This window comes from Nerophis lumbriciformis, linkage group LG05, assembly GCF_033978685.3.
Source record: "Nerophis lumbriciformis linkage group LG05, RoL_Nlum_v2.1, whole genome shotgun sequence".
In the NCBI taxonomy this organism is placed as follows: Eukaryota; Metazoa; Chordata; class Actinopteri; order Syngnathiformes; family Syngnathidae; genus Nerophis; species Nerophis lumbriciformis.
This window is the reverse complement of record NC_084552.2, coordinates 7118819-7142500: the sequence shown is the minus strand read 5'-3', so window position 1 is coordinate 7142500 and position 23682 is coordinate 7118819. Positions and strand designations below refer to the sequence as shown.

Genomic DNA, 23682 nt, shown 5'->3' with positions numbered 1-23682 from the left:
TCAGACAAAACTTTTCCTTTCTTTGGTTGTTTTTACAGCTTCTGCCACCGTAGCAGTAATTGCACGGAGGCGTTCTTCTTCTTCTTCTTCGTTTGTGTGTGTGTGTGTGTGTGTGTGTGTGACCGTGTTGTTGACGTAGGGCATCTCCAGGCGTTATGGAGCCATCCTTAAGGAAGAGACGGGAGGACAACAGGGTGACATTAACTAAATCATCCAGACGAGAGATAAATTGTGTTATTATGTTTATCTTACCTAAAAATAAATATATTTATAATTTAAAAAAAAAACTAAATACATTTTTACTATATTTAGCTAAAAACATAAAAATTAATTGTATTTTTTCTGACTCCTTATTACATCCAGCCATAGAATTATACATTAAAATAAACATATTTGAACTAATTCATTTAAATTATACTAATTCCTTTAAAATGACCATATTTAATTATTAAAATAATTGCTTGTTTATCAACAACTTTAGCATTTTATTCATTACTTTTTTAAGCTCTCAGAAGCCAAGTTATGTTATATTCCTTAAGATTTATTTATGCAAGTTTGAAGTATCAATTATCCAAACACAGTTTTGTTTGCATATTTTCAGGATGTAGGTATTTATCCATCCATCCATTTTCTACCGCTTATTCCCTTCGGGGTCGCGGGGGGCGCTGGAGCCTATCTCAGCTACATTCAGGCGGAAGGCGGGGTACACCCTGGACAAGTATATATATATATACATATATATGAAATACTTGACTTGGTGAATTCTAGCTGTAAATATACTCCTCCCCTCTTAACCACGCCCCCAAACCCCACCTCCCGAAATCGGAGGTCTCAAGGTTGGCAAGTATGTGTTATATATTCATTTGCCCAAGATCCTCCATCCATCCATCCATTTGCTACCGCTTGTCATATTAACTGCATTTCAGTAGTTAAATGACAGTTGAACTTAATGTACTAAACTTAATTTAGGCTAATCAAAGCTCTGGGAACTATTGCCAAGGTTTTCTGGCGGTTCTGGGGCACAATTCAACCTAAACAATATTTTGCTGTTGTCAATCAGCGAGAATAAGATTTATTTGGTCTTGGTAGAAGAATGAGAACACTACAAGAGTTTGCAGCTGCAATGGGAGTCAAAGAGTTGTTAAGAGAAAGTTTATCAAAGAATCACAGAAAGTGTAAAGTATATTTTGTTTCTATCAAAGAACCAAAGAAAGTGTCAAGTATACTTTGGTATTCTAACAAGGTTGCAAACAATTTGATGAATAGAAAAACAATTGCTAACTTGAAAGAGATGTAATGCCTGTTTGGGCCCTAGGGCTGCACAAGGTGTAATGCATGAATGAATGGAACAATATACAGGTAAAAGCCAGTAAATTAGAATATTTTGAAAAACTTGATTTATTTCAGTAATTGCATTCAAAAGGTGTAACTTGTACATTATATTTATTCATTGCACACAGACTGATGCATTCAAATGTTTATTTCAGTTAATTTTTGATGATTTGAAGTGGCAACAAATGAAAATCCAAAATTCCGTGTGTCACAAAATTAGAATATTACTTAAGGCTAATACAAAAAAGGGATTTTTAGAAATGTTGGCCAACTGAAAAGTATGAAAATGAAAAATATGAGCATGTACAATACTCAATACTTGGTTGGAGCTCCTTTTGCCTCAATTACTGCGTTAATGCGGCGTGGCGTGGAGTCGATGAGTTTCTGGCACTGCTCAGGTGTTATGAGAGCCCAGGTTGCTCTGATAGTGGCCTTCAACTCTTCTGCGTTTTTGGGTCTGGCATTCTGCATCTTCCTTTTCACAATACCCCACAGATTTTCTATGGGGCTAAGGTCAGGGGAGTTGGCGGGCCAATTTAGAACAGAAATACCATGGTCCGTAAACCAGGCACGGGTAGATTTTGCGCTGTGTGCAGGCGCCAAGTCCTGTTGGAACTTGAAATCTCCATCTCCATAGAGCAGGTCAGCAGCAGGAAGCATGAAGTGCTCTAAAACTTGCTGGTAGACGGCTGCGTTGACCCTGGATCTCAGGAAACAGAGTGGACCGACACCAGCAGATGACATGGCACCCCAAACCATCACCCAACCATGCAAATTTTGCATTTCCTTTGGAAATCGAGGTCCCAGAGTCTGGAGGAAGACAGGAGAGGCACAGGATCCACGTTGCCTGAAGTCTAGTGTAAAGTTTCCACCATCAGTGATGGTTTGGGGTGCCATGTCATCTGCTGGTGTCGGTCCACTCTGTTTCCTGAGATCCAGGGTCAACGCAGCCGTCTACCAGCAAGTTTTAGAGCACTTCATGCTTCCTGCTGCTGACCTGCTCTATGGAGATGGAGATTTCAAGTTCCAACAGGACTTGGCGCCTGCACACAGCGCAAAATCTACCCGTGCCTGGTTTACGGACCATGGTATTTCTGTTCTAAATTGGCCCGCCAACTCCCCTGACCTTAGCCCCATAGAAAATCTGTGGGGTATTGTGAAAAGGAAGATGCAGAATGCCAGACCCAAAAACGCAGAAGAGTTGAAGGCCACTATCAGAGCAACCTGGGCTCTCATAACACCTGAGCAGTGCCAGAAACTCATCGACTCCATGCCACGCCGCATTAACGCAGTAATTGAGGCAAAAGGAGCTCCAACCAAGTATTAAAGTTAAAGTTAAAGTTAAAGTACCAATGATTGTCACACACACACTAGGTGTGGCGAGATTATTCTCTGCATTTGACCCATCACCCTTGATCACCCCCTGGGAGGTGAGGGGAGCAGTGGGCAGCAGCGGTGGCCGCGCCCGGGAATCATCGGGTATTGTACATGCTCATATTTTTCATTTTCATACTTTTCAGTTGGCCAACATTTCTAAAAATCCCTTTTTTGTATTAGCCTTAAGTAATATTCTAATTTTGTGACACACGGAATTTTGGATTTTCATTTGTTGCCACCTCAAATCATCAAAATTAACTGAAATAAACATTTGAATGCATCAGTCTGTGTGCAATGAATAAATATAATGTACAAGTTACACCTTTTGAATGCAATTACTGAAATAAATCAAGTTTTTCAAAATATTCTAATTTACTGGCTTTTACCTGTATATTGAGTGGTGTCAAAACACACGATTGAAAATAAGTCATTTCAGTGATAGAATCCTAACTGACTTTGATGAGCCAACAGAATGATTGTGTCTCTAGGCTGTGTGGATACCCTCCTTTTTACCACGACAACGACTCCAAGCTCTTCGAACAGATCCTCAAAGCCGACTACGAGTTTGACGCTCCGTACTGGGACGACATCTCCCACTCAGGTGAGCCTCCTCCTCTACTCTGTCCACTTATGGACCACACACCTGTCACACATACTGTATGGACCACACACTGTCACATACTGTTTGGACCACACACCTGTCACATACTGTATGGACCACACACCTGTCACATACTGTATGGACCACACACCTGTCACATACTGTTTGGACCACACACCTCTCACATACTGTATGGACCACACACCTGTCACATACTGTATGGACCACACACCTGTCACATACTGTATGGACCACACACCTGTCACATACTGTATGGACCACACACCTGTCACATACTGTATGGACCACACACCTGTCACATACTGTTTGGACCACACACCTGTCACATACTGTATGGACCACACACCTGTCACATACTGTATGGACCACACACCTGTCACATACTGTATGGACCACACACCTGTCACATACTGTATGGACCACACACCTGTCACATACTGTATGGACCACACACCTGTCACATACTGTATGGACCACACACCTGTCACATACTGTATGGACCACACACCTGTCACATACTGTATGGACCACACACCTGTCACACATACTGTATGGACCACACACCTGTCACATACTGTATGGACCACACACCTGTCACATACTGTATGGACCACACACCTGTCACATACTGTATGGACCACACCTGGAACAGATCAGATGTGTGGCCAGGTGACAGTACCTGCTGTCCAACAACAGACGTAAGCAGACGTTCTTATTTGTGTCCTTCTACTCCTCAAAAGGCTCAACTTGTTTCAGAAGTACACCACCTGGTGGCACCATAAATGTGATTGACTTGAAATTTCTCACACAGCTCTACAAAGCATGCACTGGGACTTTAGAGCAGCGGTGACCAAAGTGCGGCCACCGCCTATTTTTTAACGTCCCGCTGTACAATTGTCAGCATTCTAATATTAGCATGCTAGCTTTTTTTTGCTAATGTTACACCCTAGCGTCCATTATGTTGTTACTTGACCAATGATACCTGTTAGCATGCTAACATTAGTATGCTAACTTATTTTAAAGCTAATTTTGCAGGTATGCACCTCACCGACAAATGTTTTGTGACGAATGATAACTGTTAGCATGCTAACATTAGTATGCTAGCTTTTTTCTTTTAGCTATTTTTTAAAGGGATACACCTCAGTCGTATGTTGGTACTTGATGCATGCTAACGTTAGCAGGCTAGCATTTTAAACACGTTTTTAATCCAAATATACAGGTAAAAGCCAGTAAATTAGAATATTTTGAAAAACTTGATTTATTTCAGTAATTGCATTCAAAAGGTGTAACTTGTACATTATATTTATTCATTGCACACAGACTGATGCATTCAAATGTTTATTTCAGTTAATTTTGATGATTTGAAGTGGCAACAAATGAAAATCCAAAATTCCGTGTGTCACAAAATTAGAATATTACTTAAGGCTGATACAAAAAAGGGATTTTTAGAAATGTTGGCCAACTGAAAAGTATGAAAATGAAAAATATGAGCATGTACAATACTCAATACTTGGTTGGAGCTCCTTTTGCCTCAATTACTGCGTTAATGCGGCGTGGCATGGAGTCGATGAGTTTCTGGCACTGCTCAGGTGTTATGAGAGCCCAGGTTGCTCTGATAGTGGCCTTCAACTCTTCTGCGTTTTTGGGTCTGGCATTCTGCATCTTCCTTTTCACAATACCCCACAGATTTTCTATGGGGCTAAGGTCAGGGGAGTTGGCGGGCCAATTTAGAACAGAAATACCATGGTCCGTAAACCAGGCACGGGTAGATTTTGCGCTGTGTGCAGGCGCCAAGTCCTGTTGGAACTTGAAATCTCCATCTCCATAGAGCAGGTCAGCAGCAGGAAGCATGAAGTGCTCTAAAACTTGCTGGTAGACGGCTGCGTTGACCCTGGATCTCAGGAAACAGAGTGGACCGACACCAGCTGGACTGCTGCTGAGTGGTCCAAAGTCATGTTTTCTGACGAAAGCAAATTTTGCATTTCCTTTGGAAATCGAGGTCCCAGAGTCTGGAGGAAGACAGGAGAGGCACAGGATTCACGTTGCCTGAAGTCTAGTGTAAAGTTTCCACCATCAGTGATGGTTTGGGGTGCCATGTCATCTGCTGGTGTCGGTCCACTCTGTTTCCTGAGATCCAGGGTCAACGCAGCCGTCTACCAGCAAGTTTTAGAGCACTTCATGCTTCCTGCTGCTGACCTGCTCTATGGAGATGGAGATTTCAAGTTCCAACAGGACTTGGCACCTGCACACAGCGCAAAATCTACCCGTGCCTGGTTTACGGACAATGGTATTTCTGTTCTAAATTGGCCCGCCAACTCCCCTGACCTTAGCCCCATAGAAAATCTGTGGGGTATTGTGAAAAGGAAATGCAGAATGCCAAACCCAAAAACGCAGAAGAGTTGAAGGCCACTATCAGAGCAACCTGGGCTCTCATAACACCTGAGCAGTGCCAGAAACTCATCGACTCCATGCCACGCCGCATTAACGCAGTAATTGAGGCAAAAGGAGCTCCAACCAAGTATTGAGTATTGTACATGCTCATATTTTTCATTTTCATACTTTTCAGTTGGCCAACATTTCTAAAAATCCCTTTTTTGTATTAGCTTTACACAATATTCTAATTTTGTGACACACGGAATTTTGGATTTTCATTTGTTGCCACTTCAAATCATCAAAATTAAATGAAATAGACATTTGAATGCATCAGTCTGTGTGCAATGAATAAATATAATGTACAAGTTACACCTTTTGAATGCAATTACTGAAATAAATCAAGTTTTTCAAAATATTCTAATTTACTGGCTTTTACCTGTGTGTGTATATATATATATATATATATATATATACATCAAACCAACATAAGGGGATAATAGCTCAACAATCTCTTTTTATCCCAAAAACACAACAACATTACAGCAAGCTTAAATTTCAACACTGAACACGTCTCGTTAATGCGCTCAAAAACCGAAAAGAAAAAAAGGGAAAATCATTTGACATTTTCTTGGAATATGTGTGGCATTGGTGAACACTTGGGAGTTTGGGAGTTATAAACCAGCAGTGGTTTCATGTAGTCGCCGCTAGCGTTAGCATAAACTAGCAGTGTGAGGCCATCCTTCATCGGCTTGTGTCCCGGTAGTGCCTTCTCCTTGGCTGTAATAAAGGTCCACTTGTTAACCGTTTGCTAAGGAACTAAACTCCCTTTGTTGATCAAATCCTCAAAATGAAGGTTGCTCAGTGGTTGTCCACCAAGTCAAAGCGATACAGCAAGACCGTGAGAGTTTGGACACTTTTCCAGTGTTTCTGACCACACCAAGACATCTCCAGAGGTGGGTAGAGTAGCCAGAAATTGTACTCAAGTAAGAGTACTGTTACTTTAGAGATTTATTACTCAAGTAAAAGTAAAGAGTAGTCACCCAAATATTTACTTGAGTAAAAGTCAAAAGTATGTTGTGAAAAAACTACTCAAGTACTGAGTAACTGATGAGTAACCTGTTCGTTTAATGATGACGGCAACAAATAATGCACAAAAACATAAAAATAGCAATGAGCAAATTCAGAGCCAGGAATATCTCTTAAGCAACTAAAACAATAATATATATTAAATAATAATACATTAACATAAAAAAATGAAGGCAAATTGAGCCACAATAACTTAACAGCACCATAGGCTCAGTAGGCAGAGATTACAAAGGAAAATAACAAGTTAGCCTTTACGCAAACCATAAACTGATAGGTGTGGGCTGCACTTGGGAACATTGATTGATTGATTGAAACTTTTATTAGTAGATTGCACAGTACAGTACATATTCCGTACAATTGACCACTAAATGGTAACACCCCAATAAGTTTTTCAACTTGTTTAAGTCGGGGTCCACGTTCATCAATTCATGGCAAACACACTGTGTGTGCGTGTGTGTGTGTGTGTGTGTGTGTGTGTGTGTGTGTGTGTGTGTCTATGAGGCTGCAGTGCGTTCATAAATTATACCCACACGATGTACATTTGACAGTGATTGATAGCAGGGAAGCTAACATCAGCCTACGGTGACAGTTAGAATATCTACTAACGTTACTTACCGCCATGTGCTTCCTCAAATTTGACGTTGAATTCATGTAAGCTTAAGCTTGTTGTTGTTTGCCGCGTGTGACCGCCTGGCTCTGTTTGATTGGTGACACGGAGTCAAACGTCACCAGTGACTGCGTTTGATTGGTGAAACAGAGTCATGCGACTTTGAAGGTCTGTCTGACACACCAAAACAAACAAAGCGTGCATTAACAGATGGATAAAAGTAGCGAGCTGAATGTAGATAAATGGAGCGGAGTAAAAGTAGCATTTCTTCTCTATAAATATACTCAAGTAAAAGTAAAAGTATGTTGCATTAAAACTACTCTTAGAAGTACAATTTATCCCAAAAGTTACTCAAATAGATGTAACGGAGTAAATGTAGCGCCTTACTACCCACCTCTGGTCATCTCTAAGATACTCTCTAAGGTATGACAGTTGTGGAAATAAACTCCACACAAGAGTCTCTAGTCTGGAAGCTCTTGGAAATGGCCACACCAGTGTGTAGGGGATGTAATGTAATGTAATGGCCACACCAGTGTGTACGGGAAGTAATGTAATGTAATGTAATGGCCACACCAGTGTGTACGGGAAGTAATGTAATGTAATGTAATGGCCACACCAGTGTGTACGGGATGTAATGTAATGTAATGGCCACACCAGTGTGTATGGGATGTAATGTAATGTAATGGCCACACCAGTGTGTACGGGAAGTAATGTAATGTAATGGCCACACCAGTGTGTATGGGATGTCATGTAATGTAATGGCCACACCAGTGTGTACGGGAAGTAATGTAATGTAATGGCCACACCAGTGTGTACGGGAAGTAATGTAATGTAATGTAATGGCCACACCAGTGTGTACGGGATGTAATGTAATGTAATGACCACACCAGTGTGTACGGGATGTAATGTAATGTAATGTAATGGCCACACCAGTGTGTACGGGATGTAATGTAATGGCCATACCAGTGTGTATGGGATGTCATGTAATGTAATGGCCACACCAGTGTGTATGGGATGTCATGTAATGTAATGGCCACACCAGTGTGTACGGGATGTAATGTAATGTAATGTAATGGCCACACCAGTGTGTACGGGATGTAATGTAATGTAATGTAATGGCCACACCAGTGTGTACGGGATGTAATGTAATGTAATGTAATGGCCACACCAGTGTGTACGGGATGTAATGTAATGTAATGTAATGGCCACACCAGTGTGTACGGGAAGTAATGTAATGTAATGTAATGGCCACACCAGTGTGTACGGGATGTAATGTAATGTAATGTAATGGCCACACCAGTGTGTACGGGATGTAATGTAATGTAATGTAATGGCCACACCAGTGTGTACGGGATGTAATGTAATGTAATGTAATGGCCACACCAGTGTGTACGGGATGTAATGTAATGTAATGTAATGGCCACACCAGTGTGTACGGGATGTAATGTAATGTAATGGCCACACCAGTGTGTACGGGAAGTAATGTAATGTAATGTAATGGCCACACCAGTGTTTACGGGATGTAATGTAATGTAATGTAATGGCCACACCAGTGTGTACGGGAAGTAATGTAATGTAATGGCCACACCAGTGTGTACGGGAAGTAATGTAATGTAATGTAATGGCCACACCAGTGTTTACGGGATGTAATGTAATGTAATGTAATGGCCACACCAGTGTGTACGGGAAGTAATGTAATGTAATGGCCACACCAGTGTGTACGGGAAGTAATGTAATGTAATGTAATGGCCACACCAGTATTTACGGGATGTAATGTAATGTAATGTAATGGCCACACCAGTGTGTATGGGATGTAATGTAATGTAATGGCCACACCAGTGTGTACGGGAAGTAATGTAATGTAATGGCCACACCAGTGTGTACGGGAAGTAATGTAATGTAATGTAATGGCCACACCAGTGTGTATGGGATGTAATGTAATGTAATGGCCACACCAGTGTGTACGGGAAGTAATGTAATGTAATGGCCACACCAGTGTGTACGGGAAGTAATGTAATGTAATGGCCACACCAGTGTGTACGGGAAGTAATGTAATGTAATGGCCATACCAGTGTGTACGGGATGTAATGAAATGTAATGTAATGGCCATACCAGTGTGTACGGGATGTAATGTAATGGCCACACCAGTGTGTATGGGATGTAATGTAATGGCCATACCAGTGTGTACGGGAAGTAATGTAATGTAATGGCCACACCAGTGTTTACGGGATGTAATGTAATGTAATGTAATGGCCACACCAGTGTTTACGGGATGTAATGTAATGTAATGTAATGGCCACACCAGTGTGTAGGGGATGTAATGTAATGTAATGGCCACACCAGTGTGTACGGGAAGTAATGTAATGTAATGTAATGGCCACACCAGTGTTTACGGAATGTAATGTAATGTAATGGCCACACCAGTGTGTATGGGATGTAATGTAATGTAATGGCCACACCAGTGTGTACGGGAAGTAATGTAATGTAATGTAATGGCCACACCAGTGTGTATGGGATGTAATGTAATGTAATGGCCACACCAGTGTGTACGGGAAGTAATGTAATGGCCATACCAGTGTGTACGGGAAGTAATGTAATGTAATGTAATGGCCACACCAGTGTTTACGGGATGTAATGTAATGTAATGTAATGGCCACACCAGTGTGTACGGGAAGTAATGTAATGTAATGGCCACACCAGTGTTTACGGGATGTAATGTAATGTAATGTAATGGCCACACCAGTGTGTACGGGATGTAATGTAATGTAATGTAATGGCCACACCAGTGTGTACAGGATGTAATGTAATGTAATGTAATGGCCATACCAGTGTGTACGGGATGTAATGTAATGTAATGTAATGGCCATACCAGTGTGTACGGGATGTAATGTAATGGCCACACCAGTGTGTATGGGATGTAATGTAATGACCATACCAGTGTGTACGGGAAGTAATTTAATGTAATGTAATGGCCACACCAGTGTTTACGGGATGTAATGTAATGTAATGTAATGGCCACACCAGTGTGTACGGGAAGTAATGTAATGTAATGGCCACACCAGTGTGTACGGGAAGTAATGTAATGTAATGTAATGGCCACACCAGTGTTTACGGGATGTAATGTAATGTAATGTAATGGCCACACCAGTGTGTATGGGATGTAATGTAATATAATGGCCACACCAGTGTGTACGGGAAGTAATGTAATGTAATGGCCACACCAGTGTGTACGGGAAGTAATGTAATGTAATGTAATGGCCACACCAGTGTGTATGGGATGTAATGTAATGTAATGGCCACACCAGTGTGTATGGGAAGTAATGTAATGTAATGGCCACACCAGTGTGTACGGGATGTAATGTAATGTAATGTAATGGCCACACCAGTGTGTACGGGAAGTAATGTAATGTAATGGCCACACCAGTGTGTACGGGAAGTAATGTAATGTAATGTAATGGCCACACCAGTGTGTACAGGATGTACTGTAATGTAATGGCCACACCAGTGTGTATGGGATGTAATGTAATGTAATGGCCACACCAGTGTGTACGGGATGTAATGTAATGTAATGTAATGGCCACACCAGTGTGTACGGGAAGTAATGTAATGTAATGTAATGGCCACACCAGTGTGTATGGGATGTAATGTAATGTAATGGCCACACCAGTGTGTATGGGAAGTAATGTAATGTAATGGCCACACCAGTGTGTACGGGAAGTAATGTAATGTAATGGCCACACCAGTGTGTACGGGAAGTAATGTAATGTAATGTAATGGCCACACCAGTGTTTACGGGATGTAATGTAATGTAATGTAATGGCCACACCAGTGTGTACGGGATGTAATGTAATGGCCACACCAGTGTGTATGGGATGTAATGTAATGGCCATACCAGTGTGTACGGGAAGTAATGTAATGTAATGTAATGGCCACACCAGTGTTTACGGGATGTAATGTAATGTAATGTAATGGCCACACCAGTGTGTACGGGAAGTAATGTAATGTAATGGCCACACCAGTGTGTACGGGAAGTAATGTAATGTAATGTAATGGCCACACCAGTGTGTACGGGAAGTAATGTAATGTAATGTAATGGCCACACCAGTGTGTATGGGAAGTAATGTAATGTAATGGCCATACCAGTGTGTACGGGATGTAATGTAATGTAATGTAATGGCCATACCAGTGTGTACGGGATGTAATGTAATGTAATGGCCACACCAGTGTGTATGGGATGTAATGTAATGTAATGGCCACACCAGTGTGTACGGGAAGTAATGTAATGTAATGGCCACACCAGTGTGTACGGGAAGTAATGTAATGTAATGTAATGGCCACACCAGTGTTTACGGGATGTAATGTAATGTAATGTAATGGCCACACCAGTGTGTACGGGATGTAATGTAATGTAATGTAATGGCCACACCAGTGTGTACAGGATGTACTGTAATGTAATGTAATGGCCATACCAGTGTGTACGGGATGTAATGTAATGGCCACACCAGTGTGTACGGGATGTAATGTAATGTAATGTAATGGCCACACCAGTGTGTATGGGATGTAATGTAATGGCCACACCAGTGTGTACGGGATGTAATGTAATGGCCACACCTGTGTGTACGGGATGTAATGTAATGTAATGTAATGGCCATACCAGTGTGTACGGGATGTAATGTAATGTAATGGCCACACCAGTGTGTATGGGATGTAATGTAATGTAATGGCCACACCAGTGTGTACGGGAAGTAATGTAATGTAATGGCCACACCAGTGTGTACGGGAAGTAATGTAATGTAATGTAATGGCCACACCAGTGTTTACGGGATGTAATGTAATGTAATGTAATGGCCACACCAGTGTGTACGGGATGTAATGTAATGTAATGTAATGGCCACACCAGTGTGTACAGGATGTACTGTAATGTAATGTAATGGCCATACCAGTGTGTACGGGATGTAATGTAATGTAAAACCCTGGCCGAGTCATACCAAAGACTATAAAAATGGGACCCATTACCTCCCTGCTTGGCACTCAGCATCAAGGGTTGGAATTGGGGGTTAAATCACCAAAAATGATTCCCGGGCGCGGCAACCGCTGCTGCCCACTGCTCCCCTCACCTCCCAGGGGGTGATCAAGGGTGATGGGTCAAATGCAGAGAATAATCTCGCCACACCTAGAGTGTGTGTGACAATCATTGCTACTTTAACTTTAACTTTTTAACTTTCTTCTGAACATTTTTACAGCTAAGGATTTTATCAGCAACCTCATGGAGAAAGACCCCAGCAAGCGTTTCACCTGCCAGCAGGCACTCACACATCCCTGGTGGGCAACACACACACACACACACACACACACACACACACACACACACACACACACACACACACACACACACAGTCAGGCTGACAATAGTGGTGTGTGTGTGTGTGTGTGTGTGTGTGTGTGTGTGTGTGTGTGTGTGTGTGTAGGATCTCGGGGGACACGGCCCTGTGCAAGAACATCCATGAGTCAGTTAGCCGGCAGATGAAGAAGAACTTTGCCAAGAGCAAATGGAGGGTAAGTAGTTCAGGCTTTAGACCATCAGGACTACTTAGTCCATCAGGACTACTTAGTCCATCAGGACTACTTAGTCTATCAGGACTACTTAGTCCATCAGGAATATTTAGTCTATCAGGACTACTTAGTCTATCAGGACTACTTAGTCCATCAGGACTACTTAGTCTATCAGGACTACTTAGTCCATCAGGACTACTTAGTCTATCAGGACTACTTAGTCCATCAGGACTACTTAGTCTATCAGGACTACTTAGTCCATCAGGACTACTTAGTCCATCACGACTACTTAGTCCATCAGGACTACTTAGTCCATCAGGACTATTTAGTCTATCAGGACTACTTAGTCCATCAGGACTACTTAGTCTATCAGGACTACTTAGTCCATCAGGACTACTTAGTCTATCAGGACTACTTAGTCCATCAGGACTACTTAGTCTATCAGGACTACTTAGTCAATCAGGACTACTTAGTCAATCAGGACTACTTAGTCAATCAGGACTACTTAGTCCATTAGGACTACTTAGTCTATCAGGACTACTTAGTCAATCAGGACTACTTAGTCCATCAGGATTACTTAGTCTATCAGGACTACTTAGTCCATCAGGACTACTTAGTCTATCAGGACTACTTAGTCCATCAGGACTACTTAGTCTATCAGGACTACTTAGTCCATCAGGACTATTTAGTCTATCAGGACTACTTAGTCTATCAGGACTACTTAGTCCATCAGGACTACTTAGTCTATCAGGACTACTTAGTCCATCAGGACTACTTAGTCTATCAGGACTACTTAGTCCATCAGGACTACTTAGTCTATCAGGACTACTTAGTCCATCAGGACTACTTAGTCCATCAGGACTACTTAGTCTATCAGGACTACTTAGTCAATCAGGACTACTTAGTCCATCAGGACTACTTAGTCCATCAGGACTACTTAGTCTATCACGACTACTTAGTCCATCAGGACTACTTAGTCCATCAGGACTACTTAGTCTATCAGGACTACTTAGTCCATCAGGACTACTTAGTCTATCAGGACTACTTAGTCTATCAGGACTACTTAGTCCATCAGGACTACTTAGTCCATCAGGACTACTTAGTCCATCAGGACTACTTAGTCTATCACGACTACTTAGTCCATCAGGACTACTTAGTCCATCAGGACTACTTAGTCTATCAGGACTACTTAGTCCATCAGGACTACTTAGTCCATCAGGACTACTTAGTCCATCAGGACTACTTAGTCTATCACGACTACTTAGTCCATCAGGACTACTTAGTCCATCAGGACTACTTAGTCAATCAGGACTACTGAGTCAATCAGGACTACTTAGTCCATCAGGACTACTTAGTCTATCAGGACTACTTAGTCCATCAGGACTACTTAGTCTATCAGGACTACTTAGTCCATCAGGACTACTTAGTCCATCCATCAGGACTATTTAGTCTATCAGGACTACTTAGTCCATCAGGACTACTTAGTCCATCAGGACTACTTAGTCCATCAGGACTATTTAGTCTATCAGGACTACTTAGTCCATCAGGACTACTTAGTCCATCAGGACTACTTAGTCCATCAGGACTACTTAGTCCATCAGGACTACTTAGTCTATCAGGGCTACTTAGTCCATCAGGACTACTTAGTCCATCAGGACTACTTAGTCTATCAGGACTACTTAGTCCATCAGGACTACTTAGTCCATCAGGACTACTTAGTCAATCAGGACTACTTAGTCCATCAGGACTACTTAGTCCATCAGGACTACTTAGTCTATCACGACTACTTAGTCTATCAGGACTACTTAGTCCATCAGGACTACTTAGTCTATCACGACTACTTAGTCCATCAGGACTACTTAGTCCATCAGGACTACTTAGTCCATCAGGACTACTTAGTCTATCAGGACTACTTAGTCCATCAGGACTACTTAGTCTATCACGGCTACTTAGTCCATCAGGACTACTTAGTCTATCACGGCTACTTAGTCCATCAGGACTACTTAGTCCATCAGGACTATTTAGTATATCAGGACTACTTAGTCTATCAGGACTACTTAGTCCATCAGGACTACTTAGTCTATCAGGACTACTTAGTCCATCAGGACTACTTAGTCTATCAGGACTACTTAGTCTATCAGGACTACTTAGTCCATCAGGACTACTTAGTCAATCAGGACTACTTAGTCCATCAGGACTACTTAGTCCAACAGGACTACTTAGTCCATCAGGACTACTTAGTCCATCAGGACTACTTAGTCTATCACGACTACTTAGTCTATCAGGACTACTTAGTCCATCAGGACTACTTAGTCCATCAGGACTACTTAGTCCATCAGGACTACTTAGTCTATCAGGACTACTTAGTCCATCAGGACTACTTAGTCTATCAGGACTACTTAGTCCATCAGGACTACTTGGTCTATCAGGACTACTTAGTCTATCACGACTACTTAGTCCATCAGGACTACTTAGTCAATCAGGACTACTTAGTCCATCAGGACTACTTAGTCTATCAGGACTACTTAGTCCATCAGGACTACTTAGTCTATCAGGACTACTTAGTCCATCAGGACTACTTAGTCCATCAGGACTACTTAGTCCATCAGGACTACTTAGTCTATCACGACTACTTAGTCCATCAGGACTACTTAGTCCATCAGGACTACTTAGTCTATCAGGACTACTTAGTCCATCAGGACTACTTAGTCCATCAGGACTACTTAGTCCATCAGGACTACTTAGTCTATCACGACTACTTAGTCCATCAGGACTACTTAGTCCATCAGGACTACTTAGTCAATCAGGACTACTGAGTCAATCAGGACTACTTAGTCCATCAGGACTACTTAGTCTATCAGGACTACTTAGTCCATCAGGACTACTTAGTCTATCAGGACTACTTAGTCCATCAGGACTACTTAGTCCATCCATCAGGACTATTTAGTCTATCAGGACTACTTAGTCCATCAGGACTACTTAGTCCATCAGGACTACTTAGTCCATCAGGACTATTTAGTCTATCAGGACTACTTAGTCCATCAGGACTACTTAGTCTATCAGGACTACTTAGTCCATCAGGACTACTTAGTCCATCAGGACTACTTAGTCCATCAGGACTACTTAGTCTATCAGGGCTACTTAGTCCATCAGGACTACTTAGTCCATCAGGACTACTTAGTCTATCAGGACTACTTAGTCCATCAGGACTACTTAGTCCATCAGGACTACTTAGTCCATCAGGACTACTTAGTCAATCAGGACTACTTAGTCCATCAGGACTACTTAGTCCATCAGGACTACTTAGTCTATCAGGACTACTTAGTCCATCAGGACTACTTAGTCCATCAGGACTACTTAGTCTATCACGACTACTTAGTCCATCAGGACTACTTAGTCCATCAGGACTACTTAGTCTATCAGGACTACTTAGTCTATCAGGACTACTTAGTCCATCAGGACTACTAAGTCTATCACGGCTACTTAGTCCATCAGGACTACTTAGTCTATCACGGCTACTTAGTCCATCAGGACTACTTAGTCCATCAGGACTATTTAGTATATCAGGACTACTTAGTCTATCAGGACTACTTAGTCCATCAGGACTACTTAGTCTATCAGGACTACTTAGTCTATCAGGACTACTTAGTCCATCAGGACTACTTAGTCTATCAGGACTACTTAGTCTATCAGGACTACTTAGTCCATCAGGACTACTTAGTCAATCAGGACTACTTAGTCCATCAGGACTACTTAGTCTATCACGACTACTTAGTCCATCAGGACTACTTAGTCTATCAGGACTACTTAGTCCATCAGGACTACTTAGTCTATCAGGACTACTTAGTCTATCAGGACTACTTAGTCCATCAGGACTACTTAGTCCATAAGGACTACTTAGTCCATCAGGACTACTTAGTCTATCAGGACTACTTAGTCAATCAGGACTACTTAGTCCAACAGGACTACTTAGTCCATCAGGACTACTTAGTCCATCAGGACTACTTAGTCTATCATGACTACTTAGTCTATCAGGACTACTTAGTCAATCAGGACTACTTAGTCCAACAGGACTACTTAGTCCATCAGGACTACTTAGTCCATCAGGACTACTTAGTCTATCACGACTACTTAGTCTATCAGGACTACTTAGTCCATCAGGACTACTTAGTCTATCAGGACTACTTAGTCCATCAGGACTACTTAGTCCATCAGGACTACTTAGTCTATCAGGACTACTTAGTCCATCAGGATTACTTAGTCTATCAGGACTACTTAGTCCATCAGGACTACTTAGTCTATCAGGACTACTTAGTCCATCAGGACTACTTAGTCTATCAGGACTACTTAGTCCATCAGGACTATTTAGTCTATCAGGACTACTTAGTCTATCAGGACTACTTAGTCCATCAGGACTACTTAGTCTATCAGGACTACTTAGTCCATCAGGACTACTTAGTCTATCAGGACTACTTAGTCCATCAGGACTACTTAGTCCATCAGGACTACTTAGTCCATCAGGACTACTTAGTCTATCAGGACTACTTAGTCAATCAGGACTACTTAGTCCATCAGGACTACTTAGTCCATCAGGACTACTTAGTCTATCACGACTACTTAGTCCATCAGGACTACTTAGTCCATCAGGACTACTTAGTCCATCAGGACTACTTAGTCTATCACGACTACTTAGTCCATCAGGACTACTTAGTCCATCAGGACTACTTAGTCCATCAGGACTACTTAGTCTATCAGGACTACTTAGTCCATCAGGACTACTTAGTCTATCACGGCTACTTAGTCCATCAGGACTACTTAGTCTATCACGGCTACTTAGTCCATCAGGACTACTTAGTCCATCAGGACTATTTAGTATATCAGGACTACTTAGTCTATCAGGACTACTTAGTCCATCAGGACTACTTAGTCTATCAGGACTACTTAGTCTATCAGGACTACTTAGTCCATCAGGACTACTTAGTCTATCAGGACTACTTAGTCTATCAGGACTACTTAGTCCATCAGGACTACTTAGTCAATCAGGACTACTTAGTCCATCAGGACTACTTAGTCCAACAGGACTACTTAGTCCATCAGGACTACTTAGTCCATCAGGACTACTTAGTCTATCACGACTACTTAGTCTATCAGGACTACTTAGTCCATCAGGACTACTTAGTCTATCAGGACTACTTAGTCCATCAGGACTACTTAGTCCATCAGGACTACTTAGTCTATCAGGACTACTTAGTCCATCAGGACTACTTAGTCTATCAGGACTACTTAGTCCATCAGGACTACTTGGTCTATCAGGACTACTTAGTCTATCACGACTACTTAGTCCATCAGGACTACTTAGTCAATCAGGACTACTTAGTCAATCAGGACTACTTAGTCCATCAGGACTACTTAGTCTATCAGGACTACTTAGTCCATCAGGACTACTTAGTCTATCAGGACTACTTAGTCCATCAGGACTACTTAGTCCATCAGGACTACTTAGTCCATCAGGACTACTTAGTCTATCACGACTACTTAGTCCATCAGGACTACTTAGTCCATCAGGACTACTTAGTCAATCAGGACTACTGAGTCAATCAGGACTACTTAGTCCATCAGGACTACTTAGTCCATCAGGACTACTTAGTCCATCAGGACTACTTAGTCTATCACGACTACTTAGTCCATCAGGACTACTTAGTCCATCAGGACTACTTAGTCCATCAGGACTACTGAGTCAATCAGGACTACTTAGTCCATCAGGACTACTTAGTCTATCAGGACTACTTAGTCCATCAGGACTACTTAGTCTATCAGGACTACTTAGTCCATCAGGACTACTTAGTCCATCCATCAGGACTATTTAGTCTATCAGGACTACTTAGTCCATCAGGACTACTTAGTCCATCAGGACTACTTAGTCCATCAGGACTATTTAGTCTATCAGGACTACTTAGTCCATCAGGACTACTTAGTCAATCAGGACTACTTAGTCCATCAGGACTACTTAGTCTATCAGGGCTACTTAGTCCATCAGGACTACTTAGTCCATCAGGACTACTTAGTCTATCAGGACTACTTAGTCCATCAGGACTACTTAGTCCATCAGGACTACTTAGTCAATCAGGACTACTTAGTCCATCAGGACTACTTAGTCCATCAGGACTACTTAGTCTATCACGACTACTTAGTCTATCAGGACTACTTAGTCCATCAGGACTACTTAGTCTATCACGACTACTTAGTCCATCAGGACTACTTAGTCCATCAGGACTACTTAGTCCATCAGGACTACTTAGTCTATCAGGACTACTTAGTCCATCAGGACTACTTAGTCTATCACGGCTACTTAGTCCATCAGGACTACTTAGTCTATCACGGCTACTTAGTCCATCAGGACTACTTAGTCCATCAGGACTATTTAGTATATCAGGACTACTTAGTCTATCAGGACTACTTAGTCCATCAGGACTACTTAGTCTATCAGGACTACTTAGTCTATCAGGACTACTTAGTCCATCAGGACTACTTAGTCTATCAGGACTACTTAGTCTATCAGGACTACTTAGTCCATCAGGACTACTTAGTCAATCAGGACTACTTAGTCCATCAGGACTACTTAGTCCAACAGGACTACTTAGTCCATCAGGACTACTTAGTCCATCAGGACTACTTAGTCCATAAGGACTACTTAGTCTATCAGGACTACTTAGTCAATCAGGACTACTTAGTCCAACAGGACTACTTAGTCCATCAGGACTACTTAGTCCATCAGGACTACTTAGTCCATCAGGACTACTTAGTCTATCAGGACTACTTAGTCCATCAGGACTACTTAGTCCATAAGGACTACTTAGTCTATCAGGACTACTTAGTCTATCAGGACTACTTAGTCAATCAGGACTACTTAGTCCAACAGGACTACTTAGTCCATCAGGACTACTTAGTCCATCAGGACTACTTAGTCTATCATGACTACTTAGTCTATCAGGACTACTTAGTCAATCAGGACTACTTAGTCCAACAGGACTACTTAGTCCATCAGGACTACTTAGTCCATCAGGACTACTTAGTCTATCACGACTACTTAGTCTATCAGGACTACTTAGTCCATCAGGACTACTTAGTCTATCAGGACTACTTAGTCCATCAGGACTACTTAGTCCATCAGGACTACTTAGTCCATCAGGACTACTTAGTCCATCAGGATTACTTAGTCTATCAGGACTACTTAGTCCATCAGGACTACTTAGTCTATCAGGACTACTTAGTCCATCAGGACTACTTAGTCTATCAGGACTACTTAGTCCATCAGGACTATTTAGTCTATCAGGACTACTTAGTCTATCAGGACTACTTAGTCCATCAGGACTACTTAGTCTATCAGGACTACTTAGTCCATCAGGACTACTTAGTCTATCAGGACTACTTAGTCCATCAGGACTACTTAGTCCATCAGGACTACTTAGTCCATCAGGACTACTTAGTCCATCAGGACTACTTAGTCTATCAGGACTACTTAGTCAATCAGGACTACTTAGTCCATCAGGACTACTTAGTCCATCAGGACTACTTAGTCTATCACGACTACTTAGTCCATCAGGACTACTTAGTCCATCAGGACTACTTAGTCTATCAGGACTACTTAGTCCATCAGGACTACTTAGTCTATCAGGACTACTTAGTCTATCAGGACTACTTAGTCCATCAGGACTACTTAGTCTATCAGGACTACTTAGTCTATCAGGACTACTTAGTCCATCAGGACTACTTAGTCCATCAGGACTACTTAGTCCATCAGGACTACTTAGTCTATCACGACTACTTAGTCCATCAGGACTACTTAGTCCATCAGGACTACTTAGTCTATCAGGACTACTTAGTCCATCAGGACTACTTAGTCCATCAGGACTACTTAGTCCATCAGGACTACTTAGTCTATCACGACTACTTAGTCCATCAGGACTACTTAGTCCATCAGGACTACTTAGTCAATCAGGACTACTGAGTCAATCAGGACTACTTAGTCCATCAGGACTACTTAGTCTATCAGGACTACTTAGTCCATCAGGACTACTTAGTCTATCAGGACTACTTAGTCCATCAGGACTACTTAGTCCATCCATCAGGACTATTTAGTCTATCAGGACTACTTAGTCCATCAGGACTACTTAGTCCATCAGGACTACTTAGTCCATCAGGACTATTTAGTCTATCAGGACTACTTAGTCCATCAGGACTACTTAGTCCATCAGGACTACTTAGTCCATCAGGACTACTTAGTCTATCAGGGCTACTTAGTCCATCAGGACTACTTAGTCCATCAGGACTACTTAGTCTATCAGGACTACTTAGTCCATCAGGACTACTTAGTCCATCAGGACTACTTAGTCAATCAGGACTACTTAGTCCATCAGGACTACTTAGTCCATCAGGACTACTTAGTCTATCACGACTACTTAGTCTATCAGGACTACTTAGTCCATCAGGACTACTTAGTCTATCACGACTACTTAGTCCATCAGGACTACTTAGTCCATCAGGACTACTTAGTCTATCAGGACTACTTAGTCCATCAGGACTACTTAGTCTATCACGGCTACTTAGTCCATCAGGACTACTTAGTCTATCACGGCTACTTAGTCCATCAGGACTACTTAGTCCATCAGGACTATTTAGTATATCAGGACTACTTAGTCTATCAGGACTACTTAGTCCATCAGGACTACTTAGTCTATCAGGACTACTTAGTCTATCAGGACTACTTAGTCCATCAGGACTACTTAGTCTATCAGGACTACTTAGTCTATCAGGACTACTTAGTCCATCAGGACTACTTAGTCCATCAGGACTACTTAGTCCAACAGGACTACTTAGTCCATCAGGACTACTTAGTCCATCAGGACTACTTAGTCCATCACGACTACTTAGTCTATCAGGACTACTTAGTCCATCAGGACTACTTAGTCTATCAGGACTACTTAGTCCATCAGGACTACTTAGTCCATCAGGACTACTTAGTCTATCAGGACTACTTAGTCCATCAGGACTACTTAGTCTATCAGGACTACTTAGTCCATCAGGACTACTTGGTCTATCAGGACTACTTAGTCTATCACGACTACTTAGTCCATCAGGACTACTTAGTCAATCAGGACTACTTAGTCAATCAGGACTACTTAGTCCATCAGGACTACTTAGTCCATCAGGACTACTTAGTCCATCAGGACTACTTAGTCTATCAGGACTACTTAGTCCATCAGGACTACTTAGTCCATCAGGACTACTTAGTCCATCAGGACTACTTAGTCTATCACGACTACTTAGTCCATCAGGACTACTTAGTCCATCAGGACTACTTAGTCTATCAGGACTACTTAGTCCATCAGGACTACTTAGTCTATCAGGACTACTTAGTCCATCAGGACTACTTAGTCCATCAGGACTACTTAGTCTATCACGACTACTTAGTCCATCAGGACTACTTAGTCCATCAGGACTACTTAGTCCATCAGGACTACTGAGTCAATCAGGACTACTTAGTCCATCAGGACTACTTAGTCTATCAGGACTACTTAGTCCATCAGGACTACTTAGTCCATCCATCAGGACTACTTAGTCCATCAGGACTACTTAGTCCATCCATCAGGACTATTTAGTCTATCAGGACTACTTAGTCCATCAGGACTACTTAGTCCATCAGGACTACTTAGTCCATCAGGACTATTTAGTCTATCAGGACTACTTAGTCCATCAGGACTACTTAGTCTATCAGGACTACTTAGTCCATCAGGACTACTTAGTCCATCAGGACTACTTAGTCCATCAGGACTACTTAGTCTATCAGGGCTACTTAGTCCATCAGGACTACTTAGTCCATCAGGACTACTTAGTCCATCAGGACTACTTAGTCTATCAGGACTACTTAGTCCATCAGGACTACTTAGTCCATCAGGACTACTTAGTCAATCAGGACTACTTAGTCCATCAGGACTACTTAGTCCATCAGGACTACTTAGTCTATCACGACTACTTAGTCTATCAGGACTACTTAGTCCATCAGGACTACTTAGTCTATCACGACTACTTAGTCCATCAGGACTACTTAGTCCATCAGGACTACTTAGTCCATCAGGACTACTTAGTCTATCAGGACTACTTAGTCTATCAGGACTACTTAGTCCATCAGGACTACTTAGTCTATCACGGCTACTTAGTCCATCAGGACTACTTAGTCTATCACGGCTACTTAGTCCATCAGGACTACTTAGTCCATCAGGACTATTTAGTATATCAGGACTACTTAGTCTATCAGGACTACTTAGTCCATCAGGACTACTTAGTCTATCAGGACTACTTAGTCTATCAGGACTACTTAGTCCATCAGGACTACTTAGTCTATCAGGACTACTTAGTCTATCAGGACTACTTAGTCCATCAGGACTACTTAGTCAATCAGGACTACTTAGTCCATCAGGACTACTTAGTCTATCACGACTACTTAGTCCATCAGGACTACTTAGTCCATCAGGACTATTTAGTCCATCAGGACTACTTAGTCCATCAGGACTACTTAGTCCATCAGGACTACTTAGTCCATCAGGACTACTTAGTCTATCAGGACTACTTAGTCCATCAGGACTACTTAGTCCATCAGGACTACTTAGTCCATCAGGACTACTTAGTCTATCAGGACTACTTAGTCCATCAGGACTACTTAGTCCATAAGGAC

At 41.9% G+C, this 23682-nt stretch overlaps 1 protein-coding gene across 1 annotated transcript in view; it reads left to right on the top strand.

The window, feature by feature from the left end:
- camk1da (calcium/calmodulin-dependent protein kinase 1Da) overlaps nucleotides 1-23682 on the top strand; it is a 179672-nt gene that overhangs the window by 142947 nt on the left and 13043 nt on the right. The window contains exons 7-9 of the mRNA XM_061959156.2: nucleotides 3198-3310; nucleotides 12641-12719; nucleotides 12866-12953. Coding sequence (XP_061815140.1) covers nucleotides 3198-3310; nucleotides 12641-12719; nucleotides 12866-12953 — 280 coding nt within the window. The remainder of the gene's footprint in view (nucleotides 1-3197; nucleotides 3311-12640; nucleotides 12720-12865; nucleotides 12954-23682) is intronic.